The 25,345-nt window shown below is 41.4% G+C and overlaps 2 protein-coding genes across 4 annotated transcripts; both read left to right on the top strand.

The window, feature by feature from the left end:
* Positions 1–316: 316 nt before the first annotated feature.
* slc7a2 (solute carrier family 7 member 2) lies at positions 317–20,726 on the top strand. Of its 3 annotated transcripts, none has more exons than XM_076292419.1 (12): positions 317–386; positions 7,458–7,844; positions 8,333–8,488; positions 9,622–9,787; positions 9,906–10,042; positions 10,364–10,586; positions 11,831–11,970; positions 14,252–14,354; positions 15,401–15,603; positions 15,756–15,922; positions 16,260–16,368; positions 16,570–20,726. In XM_076292419.1, the coding sequence occupies exons 2-12, from the start codon at positions 7,475–7,477 to the stop codon at positions 16,722–16,724; spliced, it is 1,929 nt and encodes a 642-aa protein (XP_076148534.1). In that variant the 5' UTR covers positions 317–386; positions 7,458–7,474; the 3' UTR covers positions 16,725–20,726. The 3 variants fall into 3 exon arrangements, with proteins under 3 accessions (XP_076148534.1, XP_076148535.1, XP_076148532.1); XM_076292420.1 differs by lacking the exons at positions 317–386; positions 11,831–11,970 and adding exons at positions 5,319–5,480; positions 12,485–12,621; XM_076292417.1 differs by lacking the exon at positions 317–386 and adding an exon at positions 5,319–5,480.
* A 779-nt stretch (positions 20,727–21,505) lies between these two features.
* On the top strand, positions 21,506–25,255 carry pdgfrl (platelet-derived growth factor receptor-like). The gene is made up of 6 exons (XM_076292421.1): positions 21,506–21,662; positions 22,932–23,214; positions 23,353–23,504; positions 23,714–24,007; positions 24,194–24,330; positions 24,548–25,255. Exons 1-6 carry the CDS (start codon positions 21,608–21,610, stop codon positions 24,731–24,733), a joined length of 1,107 nt encoding a protein of 368 aa, XP_076148536.1. The 5' UTR covers positions 21,506–21,607; the 3' UTR covers positions 24,734–25,255.
* The last annotated feature ends 90 nt before the right edge of the window (positions 25,256–25,345 follow it).

The following is a 25,345-nucleotide window of genomic DNA, read 5'->3' as shown; positions in this document are numbered from 1 at the left end:
ACCTCTTATGGACACTAGTGGGAGCGTTTTGTGCCTTTGTGGTGGTGATGGTATGGCCAATTCAGCACCATTTTACAGTTAAACGAAGCGCTGCACGATCACCCATTCGGTTTTCAGATGGAAATGATTATTTCAAAGGAATGAGGAAAGTAAACGACAATGTGCTCAGTGAATTAACGACTTCTCCCATGGCGCGTCTGATTGACTGATGTGCTCAGCAAATGTGGACAGATGTGTCAGTTTGTCAACCCCTCCCAATTTGTTACACTACTCCTTGTGTGCGTCAATTCCACGCCTCCTCTCTGGAGTTTTAAGAAGCACACACGTGGAGCTAAACTTTAATAATTAACCTGCGCTCCCATCTATATTCACTGGATTCGTACAATGTAAGTACTTTCCTATCCTTCATGACTAACATTTTCCCCCACTTCTTTGAAAGAGATTTTGTACAAAAGAGCCCGTGTTTTGTCGTAGTGATCTTTCACTGTTGTTGGCTGATGTTAAGTATCGTTCAGGTATATTTGCTTTAGTTAAGCATATAAACTAAACCTAATGTAGGCTATCCGTGCATAAATTCAGCCGTAGCCTACTGAGCTGCTACAGCGCTTCTTTGCAGTAGTTGGCAGTGGCCACTGCTTCATAGGTGAAACGCTCCATGGATAGTCTATGCGTGTTTATTGTTGGTAGTGTGTTGCATCTTTAGGATATTCTGCAGAAAGAGTAAGATGATATTGCAAGGAATCATTTGGGTTGTCACTTATCCACAATATCTACTTTAATGGAGACTGGAGTTTTATCAGATCAGAATGAAGTCTGAATAAAGTTAGAATGGGTTACCTCTGCAAACTCAAAGGCTGGATTGAACTGATGAACTTAATGTAATGAAGGAAATGGTGGTATCTGTTGTGGATGTAATGGAACCAACATTGCTTTTCTATGCTCACATTTAGTTTAGAGCCAATCCAGGTAACCCTAATCCTAACCCTAGGCCTACCTTAAGCAATTTCCATGTGATCGTTAAAATGAAGACGCACCATATGCCTCCGGGTTTCAGAAGAGGTGAAGAACAATAAAACTGTTCAGTCAATCTAAGCAGAAGTGATTGATTTACTGATGCTTGGCGGTCCTTTTACCCCCCCCCCTCGCTCCTCCACCCCCTGGTGAACTCATGCATTCAGAATCCAAACAGATACACCACCACACTCCGTAAAACAAACATCTCAACCTCCATTATAACACTGACCTCAGGAACGTTACTGTGAAAAATGAGGCCAGTATTGATGACTCTGATATTGATACTCGTGGAGGATAAGCATTCAGGAGAGTTAATGTCTCTGCAGCTTCAACAGCATTGGGCTCATTACATTTCTGATAATCAACTGGCGAATCAAATAATTATATTCCACAATATTGTGTTTTTGGTTGAGGCAGTTTGGTAACACTGACTTGTCTATATTGGAGGGAGGTTAGCCATTTGTATTTATGGAGATCATGACCCAGCAGTAATCTTGTAGGTTCTACAGTCATACATTTATTTATTATTTATTGATTTATTTATTTTATTTGTTAGGGACCATGTACATTTGTAATCATAAATGTTACAATTTGATGCAATATACCAGAGCCTAGGCTAATTAGGCTAATAATACATCTCAGTCGATATAGGGCACAGTTAAATTCATTTGTTTATTCTTTTTAAACAGATCTTTCAATATCAGACTACTTAAAAAAATGGCACAAACTAACAGTCTGCATATCTCAGTTTGTAGTGGCCCCATTTCCCATGAATTTGACCAAAACAGCTGACTGATATTTAATACAGTACATGAAGTTCATCTAAGCAGATATGGTAGCTATACATATGACATTCTATTGTGTGATTAGTGGTGGTTGGTTTTCTGAGAACAAGGGAAAACTAGGTCAAAGACTTTACCATGCTTACCAGTGATGTGCTGTTTTTACTCAGCATTAATAACAGTCTTTGGTTTGTCTCAGAGCAAAATTTATTTGCATCCTCTGAATAGTTGGATGCTGTTTGATGAGCCGTTTTAATAAGACTTATATATTGTTTGTTCACTTTGACTTGTTGACTGTGCGTGTTGCTTTTGCTTCAGTTGGCAGACCACAGTGTTCCCCAGCTGTGGTGATACAGTAGTGTGTAGTTACAATTCTTGCGTTTACTATCCAGCTTAATGGATCTGGTATCTCTTAGATATTGTTGGAGTTCCCACAAGTATGTTTTCCAAAACAATCTTCTTTGTGGGTTTGTTTACAGTCCCATACTATAAGTAGTCTTAACACAATTTCCTTCTTAAAATAGTTAGATGTCAATGCAATAAGAATGAACATCAAATGATGTTTACAAGACAGAAATTGAGATGCTGATGATGTGGTTAACCAAACCATTTCTGGACAGACAAGAGAGAGAAGTGAATGCCCAGCTCCAGATGTATGTTAACTGAACCAGCACGTAGGACATCTACGCTAGAAAACTGGGCTCTGAGAGAGGAAGTCGACAGAGAGAACAAATCCTAGGACTTACCTTGAGTAGAATTCTCAGTGTTGGTCTTAAGATTTCCTTTTGATACAAAGAGACAGAATAGTGGGTTGTTATACCTACATAATCAGAAAGCAGGCCAGTTTTATTTTATTTTTTTACCTAAAAGGAGGTCAGGTTTGTTTCCCTCTCCCCAAAAGGTCTGCAGTATTACCATGTTATGAAAACACTGTGGGAGTTGATGTGGAATATCCTGAGAGCATCCTGGGACATAAGCTCCAATAAAGAGAGTATTAGGGAGATCTGAAATCTGCACACAGGTGAGCGGCGCAGACTGTCCAGTCAGACCTAGATTATTCAGGAGTTATTAAAATGTAATGAAATGAAGAGCATGGTCTCCTTGTCCTTTTCCAGACATTGTTGTGTCTACAGTAATACATCAATGATTGCATGATGCCCACTTCTCTCCATTTAATAGTCTTTTCTTGAAACATGTTGGTGCCCAGTGAAATTGTATGAAATAAGCTCAAAAGCTCAAAAGATTGGAATATAAATCCTTTGCATTAAAGTTGCCTAATTTCTTGGAATTAATCCGTCTGGATGTTCTATTTGCACAAGCTCAGTGGACGCTGATCCACGTCTGGACATTCGATCTGGTCACATCCTTTTCTAAAAGGTTGTATTAGCTTAATATATTTGTGGTTTTACACTTGGGTGGCCCATGTTTCCTTTAAAGGTGCCTCATTGTGTTGCCATCACATTAGTTTGCAGCTTTGTGAGATGGCCAACTTCTGTGTAGGCCTACGGCCCTTGGGGGGTGAATGGGTTCAGCACACTCTCTGCCCCCTCTTGACTTGATTCCGTTGTAATGTTGGTCAGTGGTCAGCTTAATACCTTCTGGAAAGTGAGTGAGGTTGTCTTTTGGCACAGCCTCTGTCATTTTTTTGTTGGATTTTATTAAAAAAAATAAATAGTCAAATTCAAAGGCTACTTGCTAATTTGTACAATTGAAGGAGACTTAATAACGTCACAATATAGTCACTACAACCTAAGTCCTTACATATTTATGCTCCAAAGCAGAGCATCTGCTCATGCTGCCTTCTGCTATATTGCTAATCATTGGCTCTCGATAACACTGTTAAGTGGTTTGAGACGCCTCCTCGACAAACAGTGACAGCACTCGGGCTATGTGTTGATTGTGTGGCTGAGCCATCCTGCTGACAGTGAATTAGTTCAAGAGCTCTGGCTTGACTAAGTGTGAGGCCCTTCCTGTGCGAGTGTCTTCTCTGAGATGCAGGTGAAGTTACTCATAACATGCAGTAGTACAACACAGTAGATTCGTTGAATGGTTGCACTGAAGGATTTTTTTTCTTTTTTTGGTGTTTTGAATTTCTTTATTTTTGTAGGTAAGGAAACCCCTCTGTGTTGGGAAATATCCCTTTGGCATGCCAATGTTTTGTGGTTCAGAGAGAAGTCAGAGCCTCGGTCAGCTTCCCCTTGCACACTCGCTGCCATTAGAGGTCGTGTCAGAGCATGGAGTGTGGCCAGGCGAGAAGTCAAAAGGCTCTTCTTTTTAAATTCTATCCAGATATCTTTGGCCGAGCATCAAGCAAGAAAATAATCCGGGATGCCTGAAAAAAGAAAATGGTCTCCAAGGCTGGTGAATGAATGTTTGTAGTGGTGACTCGAGCCACCATCCATCCAATAAGGTTGGCATTTGCTTTGACTCTATTCAGGGCAGATAATGGGAGATTGCAGGGGAAGGCTCAGAATTGATCGTTTGAAACTGAGGGAGTGTAGGTGCCAGTTGAACAAGGAATTCAGACGTGTCGTAGTTCCTTTGCCAGTTGCTTGGAAGTCTGGAAAACTCTCCATCAAGCTTGAAGGCATAACTATGGCCTGCATAGGGAATTGTGTTGTAATTTCAGGATCCCAGAATGTTAGTGTCTAAGTATTGTGTACAGTGTAAAACATGCAAGTTCAAAGCTTCTCATATGTATTTTGGAAACCAGTAGAAAAATGAAACACTCACCATTCAGTAAGAAAGACCTTTGTATTTTTTTTTTAATGAGGATTGTGCAATTTTGCATGCACTGCATGACTTTTCGGTGCAGGCAGGATTTGGACGTAATCCATAAGATTAGTTTTGTGTGCAATACTGTACCTACGTCAAGCTTATTGATCCAGTAACTCCATGGTCATGGCTTCAATGATGTCGCAAAGGGCAACGGCCGTCCATTAGAACGCCTTAGCCTCAATGGCTCCTCCACCCTCCCCCACCAATCAGCACCGGCCATGCTTTTAGAGGCTCTTCCAGTCTGCACTGGGCAAACAGTGGTGTCTTTTTCAATGTTTGTCAGTGCCAGTTGCTTAACCATTTATCAGGGTTCAGTAAGTACTCTGGCAGCTGGGGCTCTATTCGGCTATGTGTGCTTTGGAAATCTTGTTGTTTTTTAGGGGGAAATATGAAGATGTTTGGTCAGTCGCCCCCATTTTCCACTCACATAACCTGACCAGGTCTTTCTGAGAGGCCCTCTGTGTGACCTGTATCATTAACTTACATACATAGTGGAGCAACATTTCCTCCCTCAAACTGCAGCCCTGGGCCAAGTCCTGTTGCTCCCTCCACTCTCTCTCTCTCTCTCTCTCTCTGGCCATCCTTCCCTCCCTCCGCCTCTCGGGGCAGTGCAGTCGTGGGACAGGACCAGCCTCGGAGGCCGAGCGAGTGCAGAGGGCTGAACGAGTCGTGACTCACGAGGGATAGAGTGAAGGGAGGAGTAAAAATAGTAGTTTTAGGGCTTGACATGTCAGGAGAAAGTATTTGAGTGGAGAGGAGGGAAGTGGACGAACCTGAGACCCGGTCTTTACATAGAGTCTGACCCACATCTTGCAGACAGTGTGGTGTACGTCCTCGGGGAAAAAAAAAAGTATTTCGTAGTATTTAAAGCTGTACAGGTCTCTTGCTTCCGCATTATTTCAGTTGGTAAGTACCATAGAACAGCATTGCACATTGTGCATTAAAGCTACAGATCAGTTCTGCACCATTATTTTTTATATGATTGTTTTTGTTCATTGATTGTTCATTAAGTTCATTAATCTTAAGCTGATTAATTATTTCAGAAATGGTTAGAAATTTTTCAGTTAAGAATGAAAAATTAGTTTTTCTCCATTTAGAGTGATGTGACCTCAGGGTCACACCTGATATCTGTCATGCCTCCTAACAATGGGGCCGGAAAGTACTGCTGTACTATGTGTGGTCTAGTGTAATGCACTCTGTTTCGCGCTCCCTTATTGTCCATGGACAAAGTGCTAACACCATTAATGATTTGTTGCAACATTTCTCTACTATATTGAATGGTTAGTTTACAACAATGTATTGCAAAATGTGTATATACAATTGATTTGTTGTAAATTACAGGAATTCTAAGGAGGCGGAAGGTTTGTGATGTACAGCTACTCCCTGTTCTTGACTATAATATGGGGCAGTTTCAAAGTAATCAAGTTAATGCATTGTGACAGGTCCTCAGTGAAGTCCTGCAGGGCGGACATGTATGCATAGTTTGTAGCCTAATGCATGAATGTTATGGTCATTCATGTATAATGGAGAGCATTGTGTTGGTGGAGATGCATGTTTGATTCACATTCTATCCTCGACCCTTTTACTCCACAGCTTCTCTAAACCAAACTCAGATCTAAATACTCTTCAGTTAAAAGAACAAATCAAGGGGATTCTGGCACGTCATGTCCTATTTATCATCTGCTTTTAACGACCCCAGCTGTCAAAATGAGGCACTGTTCTTTCTCTTTTTTCACACATTATGTAATAGTTTCTCAAGAGCTGACTGGCTTAGCTGTCATGAGTGTAAGTGAATGTGGGACCTGCCCAAACAGGGAGAGCAGACCTGTGCCAAAGAAAGCTGCTTTGTGTGCAGAGTTGAAGTTTTGCAACAAGTTTCTCCTGGTATGGAGTGTGAAGAAACAGGTCAACCGATATTGTGCTAATCCATTAGAGAGAGAGTTCAAATATGTCCACTGCACAAATGTATATACATTCTTATGGACATTTTGTCGGACATGTTGATGCATGCATTACAGAAGTGCACACAGGTTTCCTCTCTGAAGTGCACTCAGATGTCCTCTGTTACGCCCTGTCCAACCAATATGTGTTTAACTCTACAGAACTATTTGGTTCAAGAATTCAAATGAATCCCAGCTGTTACAGAGAGATGTTCCTGTATCATATGAGTGAAATATCTTCTTCTAATCAATTAGTATTTTTCAGTAATATAGTGGCATTACGCTAACCTGGTAACATTTGTTATACAGTTCGTTTAAAAGACAACATTTTAAAAAGGAAGCAAAACTGTGCTGGAACATATTTGTAAAACCCAACACATCAGTAAAGACCATATAAATTGTATCATAATGGTGATATATGTTTGACTGAATTATGATTCAGGAACTCACGTTTTGGAATTTTTTGTTTTGTTTGTTTGTTTGTTGCTCCTTAGCTGAATCATCTAGGACAGCAGGATTATTTGCAGTGTTGTTATAAATTCCTCTGTTAGAGTACACACAGGAAAGCTTCTCACTGCCACTTAGAGCTTTAATCAGAGCTTTAAGAGTGACCACTGAAGGCCAGAAGCTGATCATACCTTTGTCAATGTCTTTGTGAAATAATCAGTCGTCTTCCCCAGTAATATGTGTAAATGTGCTGTATCTGGGTCAACCCAGATTACTAGAACTCTAGAATGTGACCTTGTTTAGAAAAATTGTGGAACAATCTGTGTTTCCCCAGAAAGAAATACATATTATGTGGTTGACCTCAACCAAATTGAGCCCTCCTTGCTGGAGCAGAATCAAGGTCAATATGGAATGGCTAAGATAGCCTAATGGCTTATGTGTTCTTCAGCTTTGTGCAAACCAAATGTTAATTCTTTTGTTTTTTGTCTTCATGCAGTGTCATCCAGTGTCAGGATGTTGGGTCACATGCTGTCGTTTGGCCGCTCCCTGGTGCGGAGGAAAGTGGTGGACATGGACAACCTGGAAGACTCCAAGCTGTGCCGCTGCCTTACCACCATCGACCTGATAGCCCTGGGTGTGGGCAGCACGCTGGGCGCGGGCGTCTACGTGTTGGCTGGAGAGGTGGCCAAAGGCAACTCCGGGCCCAGTATTGTGGTGTCCTTCCTAATCGCTGCTCTGGCGTCCGTCATGGCCGGCCTGTGCTATGCTGAGTTTGGGGCACGCGTACCCAAGACTGGGTCAGCGTACCTGTACAGCTATGTGACTGTTGGTGAACTGTGGGCGTTCATAACTGGTTGGAATCTCATTCTTTCCTATGTCATAGGTGAGTAACGATTAAAATCTGTAGTAGGGTGTGATTTTGCGTCACAGAGGACTTGAATGCAAATATACTAAAATACAAAAGTACTTCACCGACATCTTCTCACTTAACAATTGTATTCATATTGGTGGTCTAAAGGGTGGTGGTAGTGTAGTGGTTAAGGAGCTAGGCTAGCAGTAGCCAGGAAAGTTGTGGGCTCAATTCCTAGCTTCTACCGCACTTCATGCCGAGTTGCTCTGGGGACAATGGCCCTTGTAATTTAATTGACATATGTAAGTCGCTTTGGATAAAAAGCGTCTGCTAAATGAATGAATGTAAATGAGAAGTGATTTCATCCTGATACTTAATGCTCCTAGGGTGTCAACAGCTGAATACGGTGATAGATTTTATGCTCTGTTGAAATGTGGAAATTATCATTATGCAAATAAAAAACAAATTAGGTATAAGGATGTCTGTGTTTGCAGCTTGTAATTGTCTCATCCCCCATGCAGGTACCTCTAGTGTGGCACGAGCATGGAGTGGAACATTTGATGAGCTCATCGGAGGCCACATTGAGCAGTTCTGTAAAACCTACTTCAGGATGAGCGCTCCGGGCCTGGCAGAGTACCCAGACTTCTTTGCAGTGTGCCTCATCCTACTCCTCTCAGGTACCACTCACAAGAGTCATGGGCACCACTCACAAGTCTCATGGGCACCACTCACAAGTCTCATGGACTGACCAAGTTTGGATGTCTCTCATCACTCTGAAGTGGGGAATCCTCATAGGATCTTTCAATTGATATCTTCAGAGTGGATGCTTATTCTTCACTCATACCCAAGTCACTGAGAAGCTGATTGAATAAAAGATAGTGGGTGAGGCAGAGCGGCCAGTGAGTTACTTAGCTGCTCTGTTTGTAAACAGCCTTGTGTGTGGGACTTGAGAGTGAGTTGGCATCAGTGCCCATTACCTCTGACGTTTTCCCAAATGTTTTCTTGGCAAAATGGAAGGTTGATAGAATGGAGCAAGTCTCTTATTTTGAAAGAACACCGTGTATATGTCAACAGAGCGTCGCCGGTGCAAAACAGAAGCCCGCTCATGTGGTGCAGTTAAAATTGTGAAGAGGTGCCAGAAGAGCAATCGGATTATTTCATTGCCATTGGAATGAATGTCCTCTCCAAATTCAGAGGAATTCAGTGAGAAATGGGAAATGAGTGGAGGTTTTCATGAATCCTGTTTTTGCTCACAGGAAAGGGACTCAGGGGTGACAGCTACCAACATATGCGCTGAATATGTTGAGTATACGTAACGTGGTAACGTTAGTCTAAAGAACATGTGTAGCACACACACCTCAGATGTTTTGCATTTATTATACCTCAGTTACAGAACAATAAAATAGATAACAATAAACAATAAAAACAATAAAAAGAACAGCCAAACCACAGCCGCATTCCTTACCAATCAGAGCCAGCCACTGTGGTTCACACCCTCTCCCCAAATGCTAAACTTATATAAGAACATCTGATATTTCCCCAGGGCAATCCATCCCTGTATTTATAACACTTTTTTGTTTCTTTGGCAGTAGACCCCATGTTGACAATGTAAATACCTGAAAACCTATTGCATCACTGTGGAACTGGTGATCAATGTACAAAGTTTCTGTTTTAGTTTTCCGTTTCTATTTGTTACACTGAATGTTTTCATCCAAATAGAAAAAGTAATCATGACATTAGATTAGAAGTACATTCAGACTATATCTCTAAAAATTAAGATGATTTAAAACGTGACAACTGATTTTCCTAGGCCTCCTGTCGTTTGGTGTGAAGGAGTCTGCATGGGTCAACAAAGTGTTTACAGCAGTCAACGTGCTGGTGCTGTTGTTCGTCATCATCTCTGGCTTTGTGAAGGGAGACTCATACAACTGGAACATCCCAGAGGAGTCTCTCATCAATGTCACCATTGTCAAAAGGTAGTCTTGGGATTACCAACATACTTGATTCATGAACAGTGCTGTGTTATTTGTTCTGTAATTGATAGTGAAGTGAGGTTGCCATTAGAGTAATATTGTTATTTCTTTCTGTTTTCAGAAATCTGTCTATCATGGATAATGTCACCAGTGACTATGGTGTTGGTGGATTTTTCCCATATGGATTTAGTGGAACTCTTGCTGGTGCTGCTACCTGTTTCTATGCCTTTGTTGGCTTTGACTGCATCGCAACAACAGGTTTTTAGATTCCTTTGTTTTGTGGCAGGCAATTGAGAGGTGTGGGATTGAGGAAGGAGATTTAAAAAAAAAAAAATCCTTCAGTTGTATTTTACTCTGTCAAGACATGCTTTAACACTTTGTTAGAAGTAGGCAATTTCAGGTGATTTTGTGTCATAACCAAGTGTGTATGTCTGTGTGTGTGTGTGTATGTGTGTGTGTGTGTGTGTATGTGTGTGTATCTCTATATGCGTGTGTATGTGTGTGTGTGTGTGTGTGTGTGTATGTCTCTGTGCGTGTGTGTGTATGTCTCTGTGCGTGTGTGTGTGTGTGTGTGTCCAGGTGAGGAGGTGAAGAACCCCCAGAAGGCCATTCCCATTGGGATCGTGGTGTCCCTGCTCATCTGCTTCCTGGCGTACTTCGGCGTGTCGGCCGCCCTCACCCTCATGATGCCCTACTACCTGCTGGACGAGAAGAGTCCCCTGCCCATGGCCTTCGAGTACGTGGGGTGGGGCCCTGCCAAATTTGTGGTGGCCATTGGATCACTCTGTGCCTTGTCAACTAGGTAACCAAACTCTCCCATACTGTGGCTACTTTCAAATTATGTTTAAGGCTTTCTTCCAAAATGGGGTCAGTTAGCTTGGTTATTGGGTACCAAAAGCTGCTGTAGTTTTATACATATATTCTTAAACCCTCCAGTAATTGCATCAAATATAGTCTGTATTTTGTATTAGCTAATAATGGGACATACTTATTAAGGATCTTTGGGCATGGCTAAAAGAAGGGAAATGTGTGGACTACTGTGTCACTCTTAAATTATATAAATACCAGAAGGGTCAGGTGGATTGATTCCCATAGCTAAATTCTAAATGCTCTTGTGCAGCTGTTTGGCTGAGATAAAATCTTCTAATTGGAGTTATTTTTGGTGGGTATTGGTCTCTTGCGAAACAGATATGAAGCATGATTCTGTTTGCCTTTCTTTCTTTCCCTCCATGTTGTACAGTACATGATTGTAGACAGTGAAGGTTCCCATCTGGCATATGACCAAGTCTTCCTCATGACTTTGGGGTACCTTGAATATGGCATTAAAATTATCTACTACTGTATCTAGATCAGTCAAGGCATTTAATTTTCCTCACTTTAAGAACTATGATGGTAGTTTGATAGCTCATGTAGCTAATAATTGAATGATGTCATACTATAGTAGCTCTAGTTTGGAAGCACTGAAACCTGGCGAAAATGGTGTCTTACACCTGGGCGAGCTGTCATCTAACGATAAATAAAAAATGTGTGTGAATTGTGGCTTTTGGATAGAGGCATGGGTATATATAAGGATATAAGGACCATGAAAAAAAAAATCTCAAAACTTTGAGTTCCGTAGAAATTATTATTATGTGTCAACAATTAAAAGAAAATTATAAGAAAAATACTAAACTTATACTATCCAAACCCTGGGACAATATTGCCATTTTCTTATTTTATCGTAATTAATCTAAAATGGATTGGTCTGCAATAGTGATCATCTTTAACCAAACCTCTCACAAATGAACTTTTTCTGAAACAGTGTGCATGTGCCAGCCGTTTTTGCTCTCAAACTAAGGCTGTAATACTAGAAACTTCTGTAAACTACTGAAGGGGGGAAAGAAAGAAGGCGATGCTGGTGTGTGTAATTGATGTGCTTTGGCTCCGTGTGGCTCTGTGTGGTGTGTGTGGGGCGCTGAGAAGTGAGCTGAGCTGTGGGGAGGGGCTGCTGTGCTGTGCTGACTAATGTGTTGGTCCTGTGCATGTCTCTGCCCCCACCTCATGCAGTCTGCTGGGCTCCATATTCCCCATGCCACGTGTAATCTATGCTATGGCAGAGGATGGGGTGCTTTTCAAAGCGTTAGCCCGAATCAATCCTAAGACGAAGACCCCGCTTATTGCTACAATGAGCTCCGGTGTAGTCGCAGGTGAGACCTGGGGGTGACTTTCCATGTGCAATGTAAGCATCCATGAGCTTGGTTAACTGTGAACGAGAGTGGTTATAGCCCACAGCCATTATGATTGGAATCCATAATGGCTTTGAGATTAAATCTGCTATTTAGCGGCTTTACGATGTGTTGAACAATGAGGTAGGCAACCTGAAATTCTCATAACACTCAAAATTCCTTTGACTTGCCCCAACAGAAGAACTCTTCAAGGTTCTCCTTGGAATCCTTTTGAACTGTATGGCCTCTTGCTATCAAATATGCTTTGGTGACAAACTCTTTGCAATCAAAACAGGTTGCAAAAATCATTCTGGAAGGCCTCCAAGGGGGTAACCTTTAACGGTTCTTGTAAGGGAACAGTCCTTTTTCAAGCACATTTCCAAGATCATCTCCCTTCTCCTCCACAGTTGCCAGCCATGTCCAGTGTACAGTAATTCCTTTCTCTTCCAGAGTGCTGTGTGGATTTTGAACTGGTCAACCCTTTTTTTGTTTCTAGCCTATTGGGCTCCATGTTCCCTCTGCCTCGCATTCTGTTTGCCATGGCACGAGATGGCTTACTGTTCAAATTTCTTTCCAAAGTGAGTAAGCGACAGTCACCTGTGGCCGCCACGATGGCCGCAGGCAGCACCGCGGGTAAGCTCCTGGTGTGGAGTGTTGTCATGTGTCGCCAAATGGTGGAGGTGGCTGTGTGTGCACGCATGGAGTGGCACAGGTGGCGGTTGCATGCTAACTAGGTGTGATGGTGGTGATGGTGGTGGTGGTGGTAACTAATGACATTAGTGTTTTACAGATGTGTACAGGCATTGACATGTCTCAGCTATACTGACATTTCAGGCATATCATCTGTGAAACTATCTGCAGGATTGCCAAACATTTCACTTCTCTCAATGCCAAATAATTGGATTGTCTGATCATCTTTGGTTTGAGAGGCTAGTGAGGCATACATGTATGTCAGCTTGTCAGTACAATACAAGAAAACCCCAGAATGTAGTGATCAGACTATTGCTTCACAATGCAGCTTTACATCTAGTGCAGAGTCTGATGCTTCTTTTTAATATCCACTTGTTTACCATCTGCCCTGCAGAGATAGATCCAGGATATGAGCTGGGCCGGGCCATACAGACTTTGATGTCTGCACATGTCAGTATTTAGTTGAGGACTAGAGTTTTTGATGGTGAAAACCTGTAGAGACGCGAGGGAAAAACTAGCATGAGGTATCAGGGAGTCTCACAGTTCGAAGGTGCTCCTGCTGCCATCAACTGGTTCTGACGGGCCGAAGTGATTGAAGTTTGTTTTGTCACAGTGCTGATCTGCAGGGTTGCAGCAGAAACGCCTGACTTTTTCATCTACTTTGAGCAGCATGTAGGGAGGATGTTTAAACAAAACAATCCTAAATAGTCCAAGATGAAGTACTATATAGTACACGGCCTTGACTCCATTTATTGTCTTTCTCAAAGAACAATAATCAATTCAGTTCCTTTTTATCTTTTCCAATTTGAATATAATTCAAACAGTTCATATTTAAAGTCCATGGTATAACATGTATATTTGGTTTCATTTTACTTTCTTTGTTTTAATTCTAACCGAATGGTCCTAACATTGTATCTATTGGGTGCATGTGAACGGGGCACAGGTGTTTTGGAACATTAAGTTTGGTGTCTTTAGAATACTCAATGAGATGAGATACTTTATGATACAGGTTTATGAAACTCTGTCATGAATTTTGAAATATGGTATTTGTTTTTAAGATATGTGTATTTGTGCAATCGCTGTTGTGCCGAGAAAAATATTTCTTATCAATATATCAGAGTAGCAAGACGGCAAGATACAGCAACTCTAATTTTTGTATCAATTCGTGGTGGTGCAGTAATATAGAATGTAATGCAGGACTGTCCATTTTAGAAACTAAAACAATGGAAATCGATAGTACAAAGAGTTATTTGCAAATCTTTATATAGGCACACAGATATCTCTGAGGTACCAGACACAGAAATCTAATGCTCTAAAAACATTGTTACCCCTTTAATTATTGTGGATTAAAGTTGCATGACATGAATTGTTTGTTGTATTGTCTGAAGTTAAATTACAAAATCAAGTCTGTTTTATCCTCACTGATAATGCTCTGTGTCAGCTTAAACCTGCTGAATACTACTCCTGTTGACATAAAATGTTTTTTTCTATTTATAATTCTTATTTTTGTGATTACATCATTTGAATGTGCTGATTTGATGTTCTTGTGGTCTTTGTGACATCCTCCCGATAGCAATCATGGCTTTCCTCTTTGACCTGAAAGCGTTGGTGGACATGATGTCCATTGGAACCCTGCTTGCCTACTCTCTGGTGGCTGCCTGTGTTCTCATTCTCAGGTGAGACTCAACTTTTTTTCCCAAAATACAAGATTGAGGTAGAAATCCCACTTCAAGCTCTCATTGATCATCATGAGGGTTGCTGCTGTCGGTTACATAGTGTCAGAGTTCAAGTACACTGTCAAAATAGACCAAAGAAAATCATCAGAAATCACAGCAACATTTTGTGTAGTGTTATTAAGTTAGGGCCTGTGATGTAATGCAGCTGAATGCTGCCATTGTGTGGAATGGTCATGCGGCTAGCCTCTCAGTTCAGACGTGTGTTTGCGCAACTCTGTTTTGCAGGCAAGCTTTATTTTGCCTTATGTAAAAAACTAAGACATTTATAGGGTGTTGACAGTAAAGCCAGTGTTTTGTGATAGCCAACTCTACTAAGTTCACAAGGGTCTCAGTGTAAACTTGTTGACAGGGAACAAACCAGCCAGAGGATGGCTGTGTTAAAAATGAAAGCCCTGTTCGCTAAGATAGATAGATAGATAGATAGATAGATACTTTATTGATCCCCAGGGGAAATTCAAGGTCTCAGCAGCATACATACAACACATACTACATACTAGTGTGTACTAATGTCATTAGCTCATTGCAATTAACACTGGCCAAAGCAAACCGGCATGTTCCAGTTGTGTTTCACTAAACTGGCTACAAACCGGATACATCAGCTCTATTTTTATCTGCCATTTGCCAGCAACTGACCATATATAATTTCATGGCCCATATTCAGTAACGATATTGTAACCCTGCCTGTACATGTATGTCCACTGAAAAGTAGACTACCGGGGCAGGGCAATGTAAAGTGTGTTAAGGTCAGATTTATTTATCCCCTAGTGTGTACTAATGCACGTAACACTTCAGAGGGGAAGGGAATCAGATTCCATAACAGATGACGAGATTCCCATAAATCTGTATCAAAAATGATCAAAGACAACCTGTATTTATGGGTTTAATCAGGTCCCTTATGAATGCAGACTGCATGGTGCTTGATTTTATACACCTGTGGCAAGGGAGCTGATTTGAATTGATGATCAATATTTACACTGCTATTTCAGATACCAGCCTGACGCTGCCATTGGAAGAAGCAGGGTGAATGGGGACATGGAAGGGGAGGCGGAGTCAGAGCTGACCGAGTCGGAGTCCCACCTCAACATGCTCAACAAGGACAGAGCCCTGACACTGAACTCCCTCTTCAAGCCCTCGCTGCTCCCTACTGAGCAGACGTCCACTGTGGTCAATACGGCTGTTGGGGTGATAGGCAAGTCTCACTGATTTCAATACGGCTGTTGGGGTGATAGTTCGCACACATATGGTGGTCAATATCTGTCCCTATCATACATTTACTTGTAGAGAGTGTTTGTTTGATGTTAGTAAACATACTAATGATATATTTGTCTTCTTCTCTTGTAGTGGTGGTTGTTTGTATTATCAGCACTCTGACCACGCATTACCAACATGCCATTGTTGCTATGGAGCCCTGGGTTCTCGGTGTCCTGGCAGCCTCTGTCGGAGTCTTTATCATATGTGTCTTCATCATCTGCAAACAGCCACAGACCTCCAGAAAGGTCTCGTTCATGGTGAGTCAGCATGTCTTATTTGCTTCTGACAACTGGGACAATTCAACACAAGCCACAAACTGTTGTAAAATGATTATTTAGAGACTAGAGTTTTTTTTTTTCATTTAACCAAGAAGAATGTATGAGAACTTGACATGTTGTGGCTATATTGAACTGGTCTCACAGATTTGTAAAAAAAAAATGTTCAGTTGGCTCCATGTACAGTTTCCCTCTTCTCTTTCCATTGAGGCTGTGCTGTTGTTTGATTTTTAGCACACCTCTGATCTCCTGTAAGTCTGTCTGTTTATGCAGCGCTGAACCAGAGCAGCTGTCTAAATGTGTGTGTGGACCCCCGTAGGTCCCCCTCCTGCCGTTCCTGCCCATCTTGAGCGTGTTTGTGAATATTTACCTCATGGTCCAGCTGAGCGGAGACACCTGGATCCGCTTCTCCATCTGGATGGCAGTGGGTAGGTGCCCTTTCACTGTAGTTCACAGGAGGGGCCATCTTTATAAGCCCCTGTGTTCAACACGGGGTTCATATGTTCAATATGAAGAGACCAAGATGAGCAGATGCTATGACAAAGCACAATAGTTTAGGAGTTGGATAAATGTCCACAGGACCCAGGCGTCCTCAGATGCATCCTCACTCTTGCGTCTCCTCTCGGCAGGTTTCCTCATCTACTTCGGCTATGGCATATGGCACAGCACGGAGCACAAGCGGGAGCAGCAGAGCTGCAGCAGCGTGCCGGAGAAGCCGCCCGGCCTGGGCCAGGAGGCAGGTACCGAGCAGCTCTTCCACCCAGAGAAGACCAGCCGCTGCTGAGGCAAGCAGAAGACGGGCGAGCCTACAAGCTCCTTGTGCTAAACGGACCCTTTTTTTTAACGAATCACTGTTGACCCATGCTCTTAACCACAAGCAGACATGCAAAAGCCTCCAGAGGCTACCGCTACCTTCTCCATATTTAACATGCTTTTTCTCTGTAGAACATGGGGAACGGGTCTGGTTTTGTCTGGTCTCATGAAGGAGCAATTAAACATGACCAAGAGAATGAAAGATAAGATAGACACATGATAGGTGTGGATGCCATGGTTAAGAGGATCATAAAACAAGTTTAATTCTCCCAGTGTATGTTTGTGGATGGCACAGGGGTATTTCTCCACCTGCCTGTGGCTTTACTTGGGTTCATTTAAACTGGGTCCATTTAGAAACTAGTTTTAAGTCATAGAACACGTGATACAAAACATTACTAACAACAAGTTGCCTTTCCGTCTATGAGCAAGACATTAAGAGCTTAAGTGGACCTGGTCACTGCGACCTTAATGGTTTAATTCATGGGATCACGTGCTAAAGCTGTCTTTGTTTTCTATATTGCTCTTAATAATGGCTGCCAGTTAGAGGATTAAAGCTGCTCTATGTGAAGTTTCCTGCCAGCTGAGGCGGGGCTTAGCCACGGTTGTCCATCCCCTTTGGTCAGGGCGTGTGTATATATGCAGAAGTAATGGGCAGGCAGGGACACCTGTCTTTTTTGAAGTTTGCTGATTAGTCCTGTCAGAGTGTCAGTGAAATTGTAACAGCTAATTAGAGGTCCTAGACGAAGTGACATTTTCTTCACAGCATGGTTTTCAGAATGCAAAGCCAACTGGCTGATTTTAATTCCAAATGTATTTGTTACAGTTACAGTTGTAGGTCCAAATTGAGCTGTTGAAGATTCAATACAATTTCAATGTAAAATTATCAGATTATTTGTGATATAAATTCACCACTGGAATCACTACTGTGATTTTTCTCATAAGTGGCATGAAATTGATAACCTGACTCTCGCCAGATGAATTTCGTTCCGCCTAGCTCCACTCATCCATCTGGGACCAATCCATTGGAGTGTTGCTTCAGAAGGCTGGGCCTAATCAAAAAATGCTTGCATATGATTGAATAAGCCACTTGTCCGTCATCTATTGACGTGCTACTTTAACCACTCACATCGAAGCCAACCCGTGACGCTGATAACAGTCTCACAGTCGATTCTACGCTATGTCACATCTATGAAACTCCCGCCCTGCGTCCTGATTGGCTGTACCATAAAATCTGGTGCAGAAATCACTCTCAATGGAAGAGGTCCCAGATGGATGTGAGTGAAGCTAGGCGGAGCTAAGCGGAACGAAATTCATCTGGCGAGAGTCAGGTTATGAAATTAAGGGGCCTTAAAGAAATGCTGCCAACCAAAATCTCATTTACAGTAAATTGACTTTACACAGTTATACTGTTCAGACAGTTCAAACAGTTGATCCTCTAATGCAAATTCATTTTACACATGTACATGTTTTCTTGGGTTTTTTAAAAATCTTTTTATATATCTGTTTGCACATAATAGGATGTCGATTTGGATAGATGTTGTCAGATACAGTATAGAAACAGTATAGATACAGTGCAGTCAACCCAATCTGATACACCTCAGTCCCATTTCAGTGTTGCCGTGTTAATTTTAATTCCAAATGTATTTGTTACAGTTACAGTTGTAGGTCCAATTTGAGCTGTTGAAGATTCAATACAATTTCAATGTAAAATTATCAGATTATTTGTGATATAAAATCACCACTAGAATCACTACTGTGATTTTTCTCATAAGTGGCATGAAATTGAGGGGCCTTAAAGAAATGCTGCCAACCAAAATCTCATTTAGAGTAAATGGACTTTACACAGTTATACTGTTCAGACAGTTCAAACAGTTGATCTTCTAATGCAAATTCATTTTACACATGTACCTGTTTTCTTGTTTTTTTCATTTTACACATGTATCTGTTTGCACATAATAGGATGTCGATTTGGATAGATGTTGTCAGATACAGTATAGAAACAGTATAGATACAGTGCAGTCAAGCCAATCTGATACACCTCAGTCCCATTTCAGTGTTGCCGTGTTCATTCAGCTCAGTATAGTATTATGTAACCGCACAGTATATGTACTGTGTACCATACAGTACTGGATCAACTGATTGAAATGTGAAAGTGTAAATGTGATTTCTGGCTTTCTTTCAAGTGTGTCTCCATCAGGTCCCTTAATTAATTACTCTTTACTTTTTATAGCGAGGCCATTTAATGTCAAAACTTTATTTTAATATGTTGTCTTGTATGGCTCTAGTCTTGGAAGAATCTATTGTTCCCTTGTAGCTGTAGTTACATGTACATACATGTAATTTCTTTTCACTTACTAATGTTACAAATTTGTAACAGCTACGAGTATTGCCAACTCAAATCTTTTCATTCCAAACCGATCGTGCAAACAGTCATTGAAAGCCTAAGCCAGAAGCTGTCATTATGTGCAGTATAGCTGATGTCACTGAAAGCACAAGCATTTTTCTGGGTAAAATGTGACAGTAGAACATGTATAGTTGTAAAGCATAAAGCATATGAAAGATTGATGAAGTATGTGAAGGCCAGATGCCCCCCACCCCCCCTGTTCAGTTCAGCCACACAGTAATGGGGAGCGGTTGCTGCCGGTCCAGCATACGTAAGTGTGCTGTGAATCTGGCCCCAGGGAGAATATTTGCATTTTGCCGTTTCTGAGAGCACAAAGACATAGGTGATGGGCAGTATTAGCTGTTTGATTTATTATTAAACAGGTATTGGGTTATAAATGCAAATTAGCAAATAAGCATGAACTGACCTGAAAGTTCAGTGTGTGTCATTGTATGTAGCCAGTAAGCTTTTCAAATGTCTCCATAATGGCTTTGTCTTTTGTGTTGTCTTCTAGCAAAATTAGTGCAAACACTGACCCAACACAAAGACAAATTAATTGACAATGAAAGATATGGAATATACAGTGTATATTAGATTTAAAGGTGGTAGGTCAAATTTTAAGTATATTATTTTGATGTGTGTCTACTTAAAGGGAACTTTTATATTTTTTAACACTGGATGTATTTTGTATCATGTTAGGGCTTAGGGGGATGTTGCTATGATTGTTCATACTGGTACAATTTTTAAAGTAGACTGAAGATGTGCCTTAAATGGAAATTAATGCATTGTAATATCAAATGCACCTGCTTAAGTGAGGGCCAATTTATGTTCCTGTTTTTAATTTGTATTTACAAGGAGTGTTTATTATCCATTATTTTCATTGAGTATAGTTATAGAATATCAACTAGATCCTGCCGATAATCAAGTCATACTTGAAACTTGAAACGATTAGCGATAGTTTGTTTTCAATAGAAGAAATACCTTAAAACAACACAATAGGTCATAACATTATAGTTAATATGTTTATGACCTTTTTAGTGCTTCTAATTGCTTCAAAAGTTGTCCCAAAAGCTAATGGTAGGTCTATGTAAGAGTGCTTCACATGCTGTCTTTATTGGCCTGCATGATTACAGACACTCCATCACAGGAAAAGCCTGTAGACAGAAACAGTAGTATATAATAATCATAATTACCCTGATTAGGACACATACATAATAGTCTTTTTTATTGACATCTAATGTGGATTCCTATGAATTATTATTAATTATAATTGTCCTAGTAATTATGAAGACCAGAGCTGTTTCAAATGTTTCAGTCTTTCTTCTAAGGCAGCTGAGTCCATTGGTGGAGTAATGATACCAACCCAGTATGCCTGTAGTGTCACTTGAACTGCTACTAAAGATTACCTAAACAAAGTAAAGGTTGTCACCACACATTTAATAACTTTCCTTTAATTTGTTCTGCAAGTCTTTCTTACACCAAACCAATTGTAATAATAAATCTGTTTCTGTTCACTTTAACCCAACAGCTAAAAAAACCTTTCAAAAATGTTATATTTGAATAATGAGCCTCACATTTGTATAATGTATATTGTCACAATAAATACTTTTACTGTTTTTGCCTAGTCCGTTCAGTCTTTTATTGTGTAAATATGGTTAAATGTACACTTTTAATATCCACATTTCCATCTGGTCTCAGAGAACCTAGACCTCAGTGCCACTAGTGTTGCCTTTGAGGTCTTTTTGCCATCTGTTGATGTGTGAGGAGTGATGGTGAGTTAAACGCATCATAATATGAAAGACATCAGCTAAACACTAGTCAAAAGTATCCAAATGAATAACAGCAAATCTCCCTTGTACAACTGACCCATATGCACCCATAAATGTAGTTCTACCCACATGTTAATAAAGAACAAATAATACAATTGAAGCAGTGTCAGAAGTTTAACAATTGTCTATTTTCTTGATCGCATGAGATTACTTATTTAAGATAAAGAAACTATTTATTTGGCAGTACCTTGGAGGATTACCTGTGCATGACCATTATAATCAAATTCTGAGAGTGGGATGGGGTGGCGGGGGTATGATTGTGAGTGCATAACATAGTCTATGATTCTGGCCCACTTATTCATTTTCAGTTTTTATATACCTAACTTATATACCTAACTTATTTATATATAAGTTATAGAGAAAATACTCATTCTCCTCTCTGAGCACATACAACCAGTAATGGTTGGTGGTTGGACCACTCTCTCCCCACAAGATGGCACCCAAGCCTAACAGAGGAGGGGAAATGAAGTGGAGGGCTGGAAAGACACAAACTCTCCCCCCCCCCACCTTTGTGTGGGGAGGATGTAGCGTCAGGGGTGAGCAGAGACTCCAGAGTTTCCTGAACTGCTCCCTGGCGTGCTCCTCTCCTGGCTCTCCCTCTCTGTGCTTCTCCCCCCTCGATCGGCGGCTCCCTGCGTGGACATGAAGCTCCCAGTGCTCCTCATGCTCGGGGGGATCCTACTGGAACTTCACACCGGTAAAGAAACTTTTTTGCCCCTGCTTCTCTCCTCCTCCCCTCTCTCTCTCTCTCTCTCTCTCTGTCTCTCTTTGTCTCGGATGGCGCTGATTTTCCCTGTTGTCCTGTGAGAGGATAGTGTGTGGGTTGGGATGGTGTGTCAGGATCCTCTGAAGTGTGTGTGGAGAGTGCAGATTGCAGGGCAGGCGAGTGGGAGCGGAGCCGCCAGAGACACAGGTCAGGATGTCCTTTATATAACAGTTGGAACCTGGACAAAGGAGGAGATTTGCCTTCTGCTCGTTGTTTTAGTGAAGGCGATGCAGAGAAAGTCATGAGCACTTGAAATTCCAAGGCAAGCACTTGAAATTCCAAGGCAAATCTCCCACAGCACTGACAGTCAACCAGATTATTTTGTTTTCTTTACTGTGTCTATCAAAGGAGAGAGAAGATGGACATGCATGGATCATGGACACAGTATAAACTACGCGACAAATGGAAGTCTACTACACCCACTTATTGAAATATCCAGGATTTGCTGTGAAATCATGTTGCTGATGTTAGCTTTTAGCCAATGAATCTGAACTAGTAAAAAGATCAGGAGGCACATTTCTAGCATTTGTATTTACACAGCTGGAAACTGAAAATGGAGTAGTTTTCCAGATGGAGGCAATCTCTCTCTCTATGTCTGTCTGGTGAGGCTGTGAAATGAAAGGCACATGTTCTAAAAAGTGAAATATCTGAACCAAATCTGCCATGTGGCACAGGCCTGAGCTGCATTCTGTTTCAAACACACTTTTGTAGTTAAATGAATGTAGTGTACTGGTGGAGGTTGATTCTAATTTTTTTAGTGGCCCAACACTACCAAACTGCTGAAACGGTCCAACTAGAACTTAAAATTCAAGATAGTAGGAAACTCATGAAACAAGACATAGAATATAGTGATAGTTATTGTGGTTCACAATGCCTCAAATATTAATTGTTTTCATAACTTTTAGACTAGTGCAATTTTAGTAACTGAGCATTTTTGCAAGGGGTGGAACACAAGATCCCACAGACATGAGTAACAGTCCCAACACAAAGAGCACTATGACTCAATGGAGTCAACTTGTGGACACTTTCTCCTAAAACGAATCCAGACATCCAATGACTGTTTACAGTCGCTGGTGAAAACATGTTCAGTTGAGCTTAAAAAGTTAAAAACTGAAAATCTTCAAAGCCGTCCAATTGCATTGTTGCAGTGGTTTTCTCTGATGCATAATTTGATCTGGGAATCTTACCATTTCTTCAAAGGTGTCTGCCAGCAACCAAAGCGTAGAGAGGACCTGGGTGAGAACCGCATCCGGCCTGGACGAAAGAGGACGAAGGTCAGGTACCCCAAACTGAAGGAGAAGGAGAAGGAGAGTGGGAAGGCTGGGTCCATCCTCACACAGGTTTTGGACAAGGGTCGCTTCCTGCGGCTTGGAGAGACCCTGACCCAAAATCCTGGAAAAACCCTTGAGCTGCGATGCAAGGGCAGCAAGATCGGCTGGGCCTACCCCTCCTATCTGGACACCTTTAATGACACTCGACTCACGTAAGTCTATACCTCAGGAGTCAGGACTATACCTTTTCAATTTAGTTAATCTTATCATTCACTTTCATAGACAAGTTAATCAATGTTCAAAAATGGTGGTGTACACCAATATTTTTATGTGGTTATGTTGGACTTCAGCATCAAGCAACAGGAGAAGTTTGGTCAACTGATCCTGACGTCGCCCTCTGCTGCTGACACAGGGGAGTACAGCTGCTGGCCAGTTCTGTGTGATGGAAATGAGTGTGAGAAGGACCTAGACCGCACCTCAGCCACTTACATCTATTTCACTGGTAAATACATGAAGTGTAACCGTTTCAATCCCTAACTCAATAGTCCAGAGAAATGCAGTCGGCATCTTTGCAATTTGTTGCTGTCGTTCAGGTCAAACAATCAATTCTGACAGCCCAGTTCAGATTTGCTATAGTACTTAACAATGCCATGTTTTCTTTAAACTATGCTGTTCCTTAACAGCTCTCCACTTGGCACTCTCCCTGTCCAGACAAAGATGAGTTATTTGTTCCGTCGCCGATACACTTTGAGATTGTCTACATGCGGCCTGACAAGCCTGCCATGGTCCCCTGCCGGGTGACCAGCCCGAGCGCTGAGGTGTCCCTGCACAGAGAGGTGCCCCCAGAGGTCATCGCAGTGGACGGGACTGCCATCTCCTACAACCCAACCAAGGGCTTCATCCTGCAGAACCCCAGCTCAGAGTACCAGGGCGCCTTCTACTGCAAAGCTGCCACCAAATCCACACCACAGATCTCTACCAAGTACATGCTGCTTTATGTGGAGGGTAAGACCAGTAATAGTTTTGCCATTTGAACATATAGATCAGCTGAATAAAAGGCCATATTATGATAATATATGCATACTAATGGTGTCATCATATCAGAAACAATGATATCCGTAATTCATCTTCGGAGGAAGAGTTTTGTGCCTTTAATGAGTTGTATGTAATAAGGTCTCTCTTTGTGTGCAGTTCCGAGTGGCCCCCCTTATGCCACTCTGGAGGCCTCAGCTGAGAGCATACGTGCAGGGGACACCTTCAACATCACCTGCACAGTCCTGGGGGAGCCCGAGATCAATGTGAACTTCAGCTGGAGGTTTCCAGGCCAGGTGAGAGGAATCGGGTCATTAAAATAAGCAAGATCACAAATGACTTCTCTGTCCTTGTGCAGCTGTAAATGTCACCGGTAGAGAGATGAGCCAGAGCACGGATGGGTGACAACAGTGAACAACTTCTGCAGTGCTACATGTCTTCTCTAACCCACTTAGGTGATCAGTAGCCTGTAATTCTACTTCCCTACTTTTGTGTTTGTGTTCCGGTGTTTAGGACATGCGTCCAGTTCTCATCCACAACGAATGGCGGCTGATGAATAGGGGACCTAGCCACACAACTCGCATTTCCACCAGTGTCATCACTGTGGAGGATGTGGAGGAATCTATTGACTTTGGAAGGTACATCTGCACAGCCAAGAACAAGCTTGGGGAGACATCTGTGGCTATGAGTATGAACTAAATGAGTATACCTTTTCTAAACAACTGAAAGTCAGTGACAGGGATACTCTTTTTTATGTTAGGGCATTGACAAATGCAACAAAAATGAAAACAATGAAAAGCAAGTTATTTGGCATAAATATTTCAATTTTCTCACACAACTTGATCTTAATTATCAGATTTAGATGCATTCAGTTTATAATTTTGTGTGTATGTTCATTTAACTAAAGTGCTTTCAAATCATTTTTTTTGTAGATTGTTGCATTTGTGTTTAAAACATAAAAGGTGCTGTTGCACCTTGGTTGTTTTCATGTTATCAAACATTATTTCAGCATAAATAAAACTACCACTCTTTTTGTAAGACACTGGTTTCTGTTAAACCAGTCATCACCTGTACATAGATGGGAAAACACTCTGCCTTGCCTTTAATGGGTTTCATATGTGGAATGTGCAGCGCAGTTCCGTAGCTCAGTTTAGTTCAAGAATTTTCTCTCCACTTTCCCTCTCCTTTCTTCCAATAAATATTAAAAAATTCATTCATTTATGTGTAAATGTGTACTCTTTTTCGGCTAACTGTTTTGAATTCACTTGTTTATTTCTCATGGGTAACACTGATGTGGAAACTGTGATGTAG

The sequence above is a fragment of the Alosa pseudoharengus genome, unplaced genomic scaffold (genome assembly GCF_046254945.1).
Source record: "Alosa pseudoharengus isolate Yale_2024_CS ecotype anadromous, Long Island Sound unplaced genomic scaffold, YU_APseudo_1.1 YU_APseudo_1.1_scf_19, whole genome shotgun sequence".
In the NCBI taxonomy this organism is placed as follows: domain Eukaryota; kingdom Metazoa; phylum Chordata; class Actinopteri; order Clupeiformes; family Clupeidae; genus Alosa; species Alosa pseudoharengus.
Note: the sequence above shows the minus strand (reverse complement) of the source record. Positions and strands in the feature narration are given on the sequence as shown.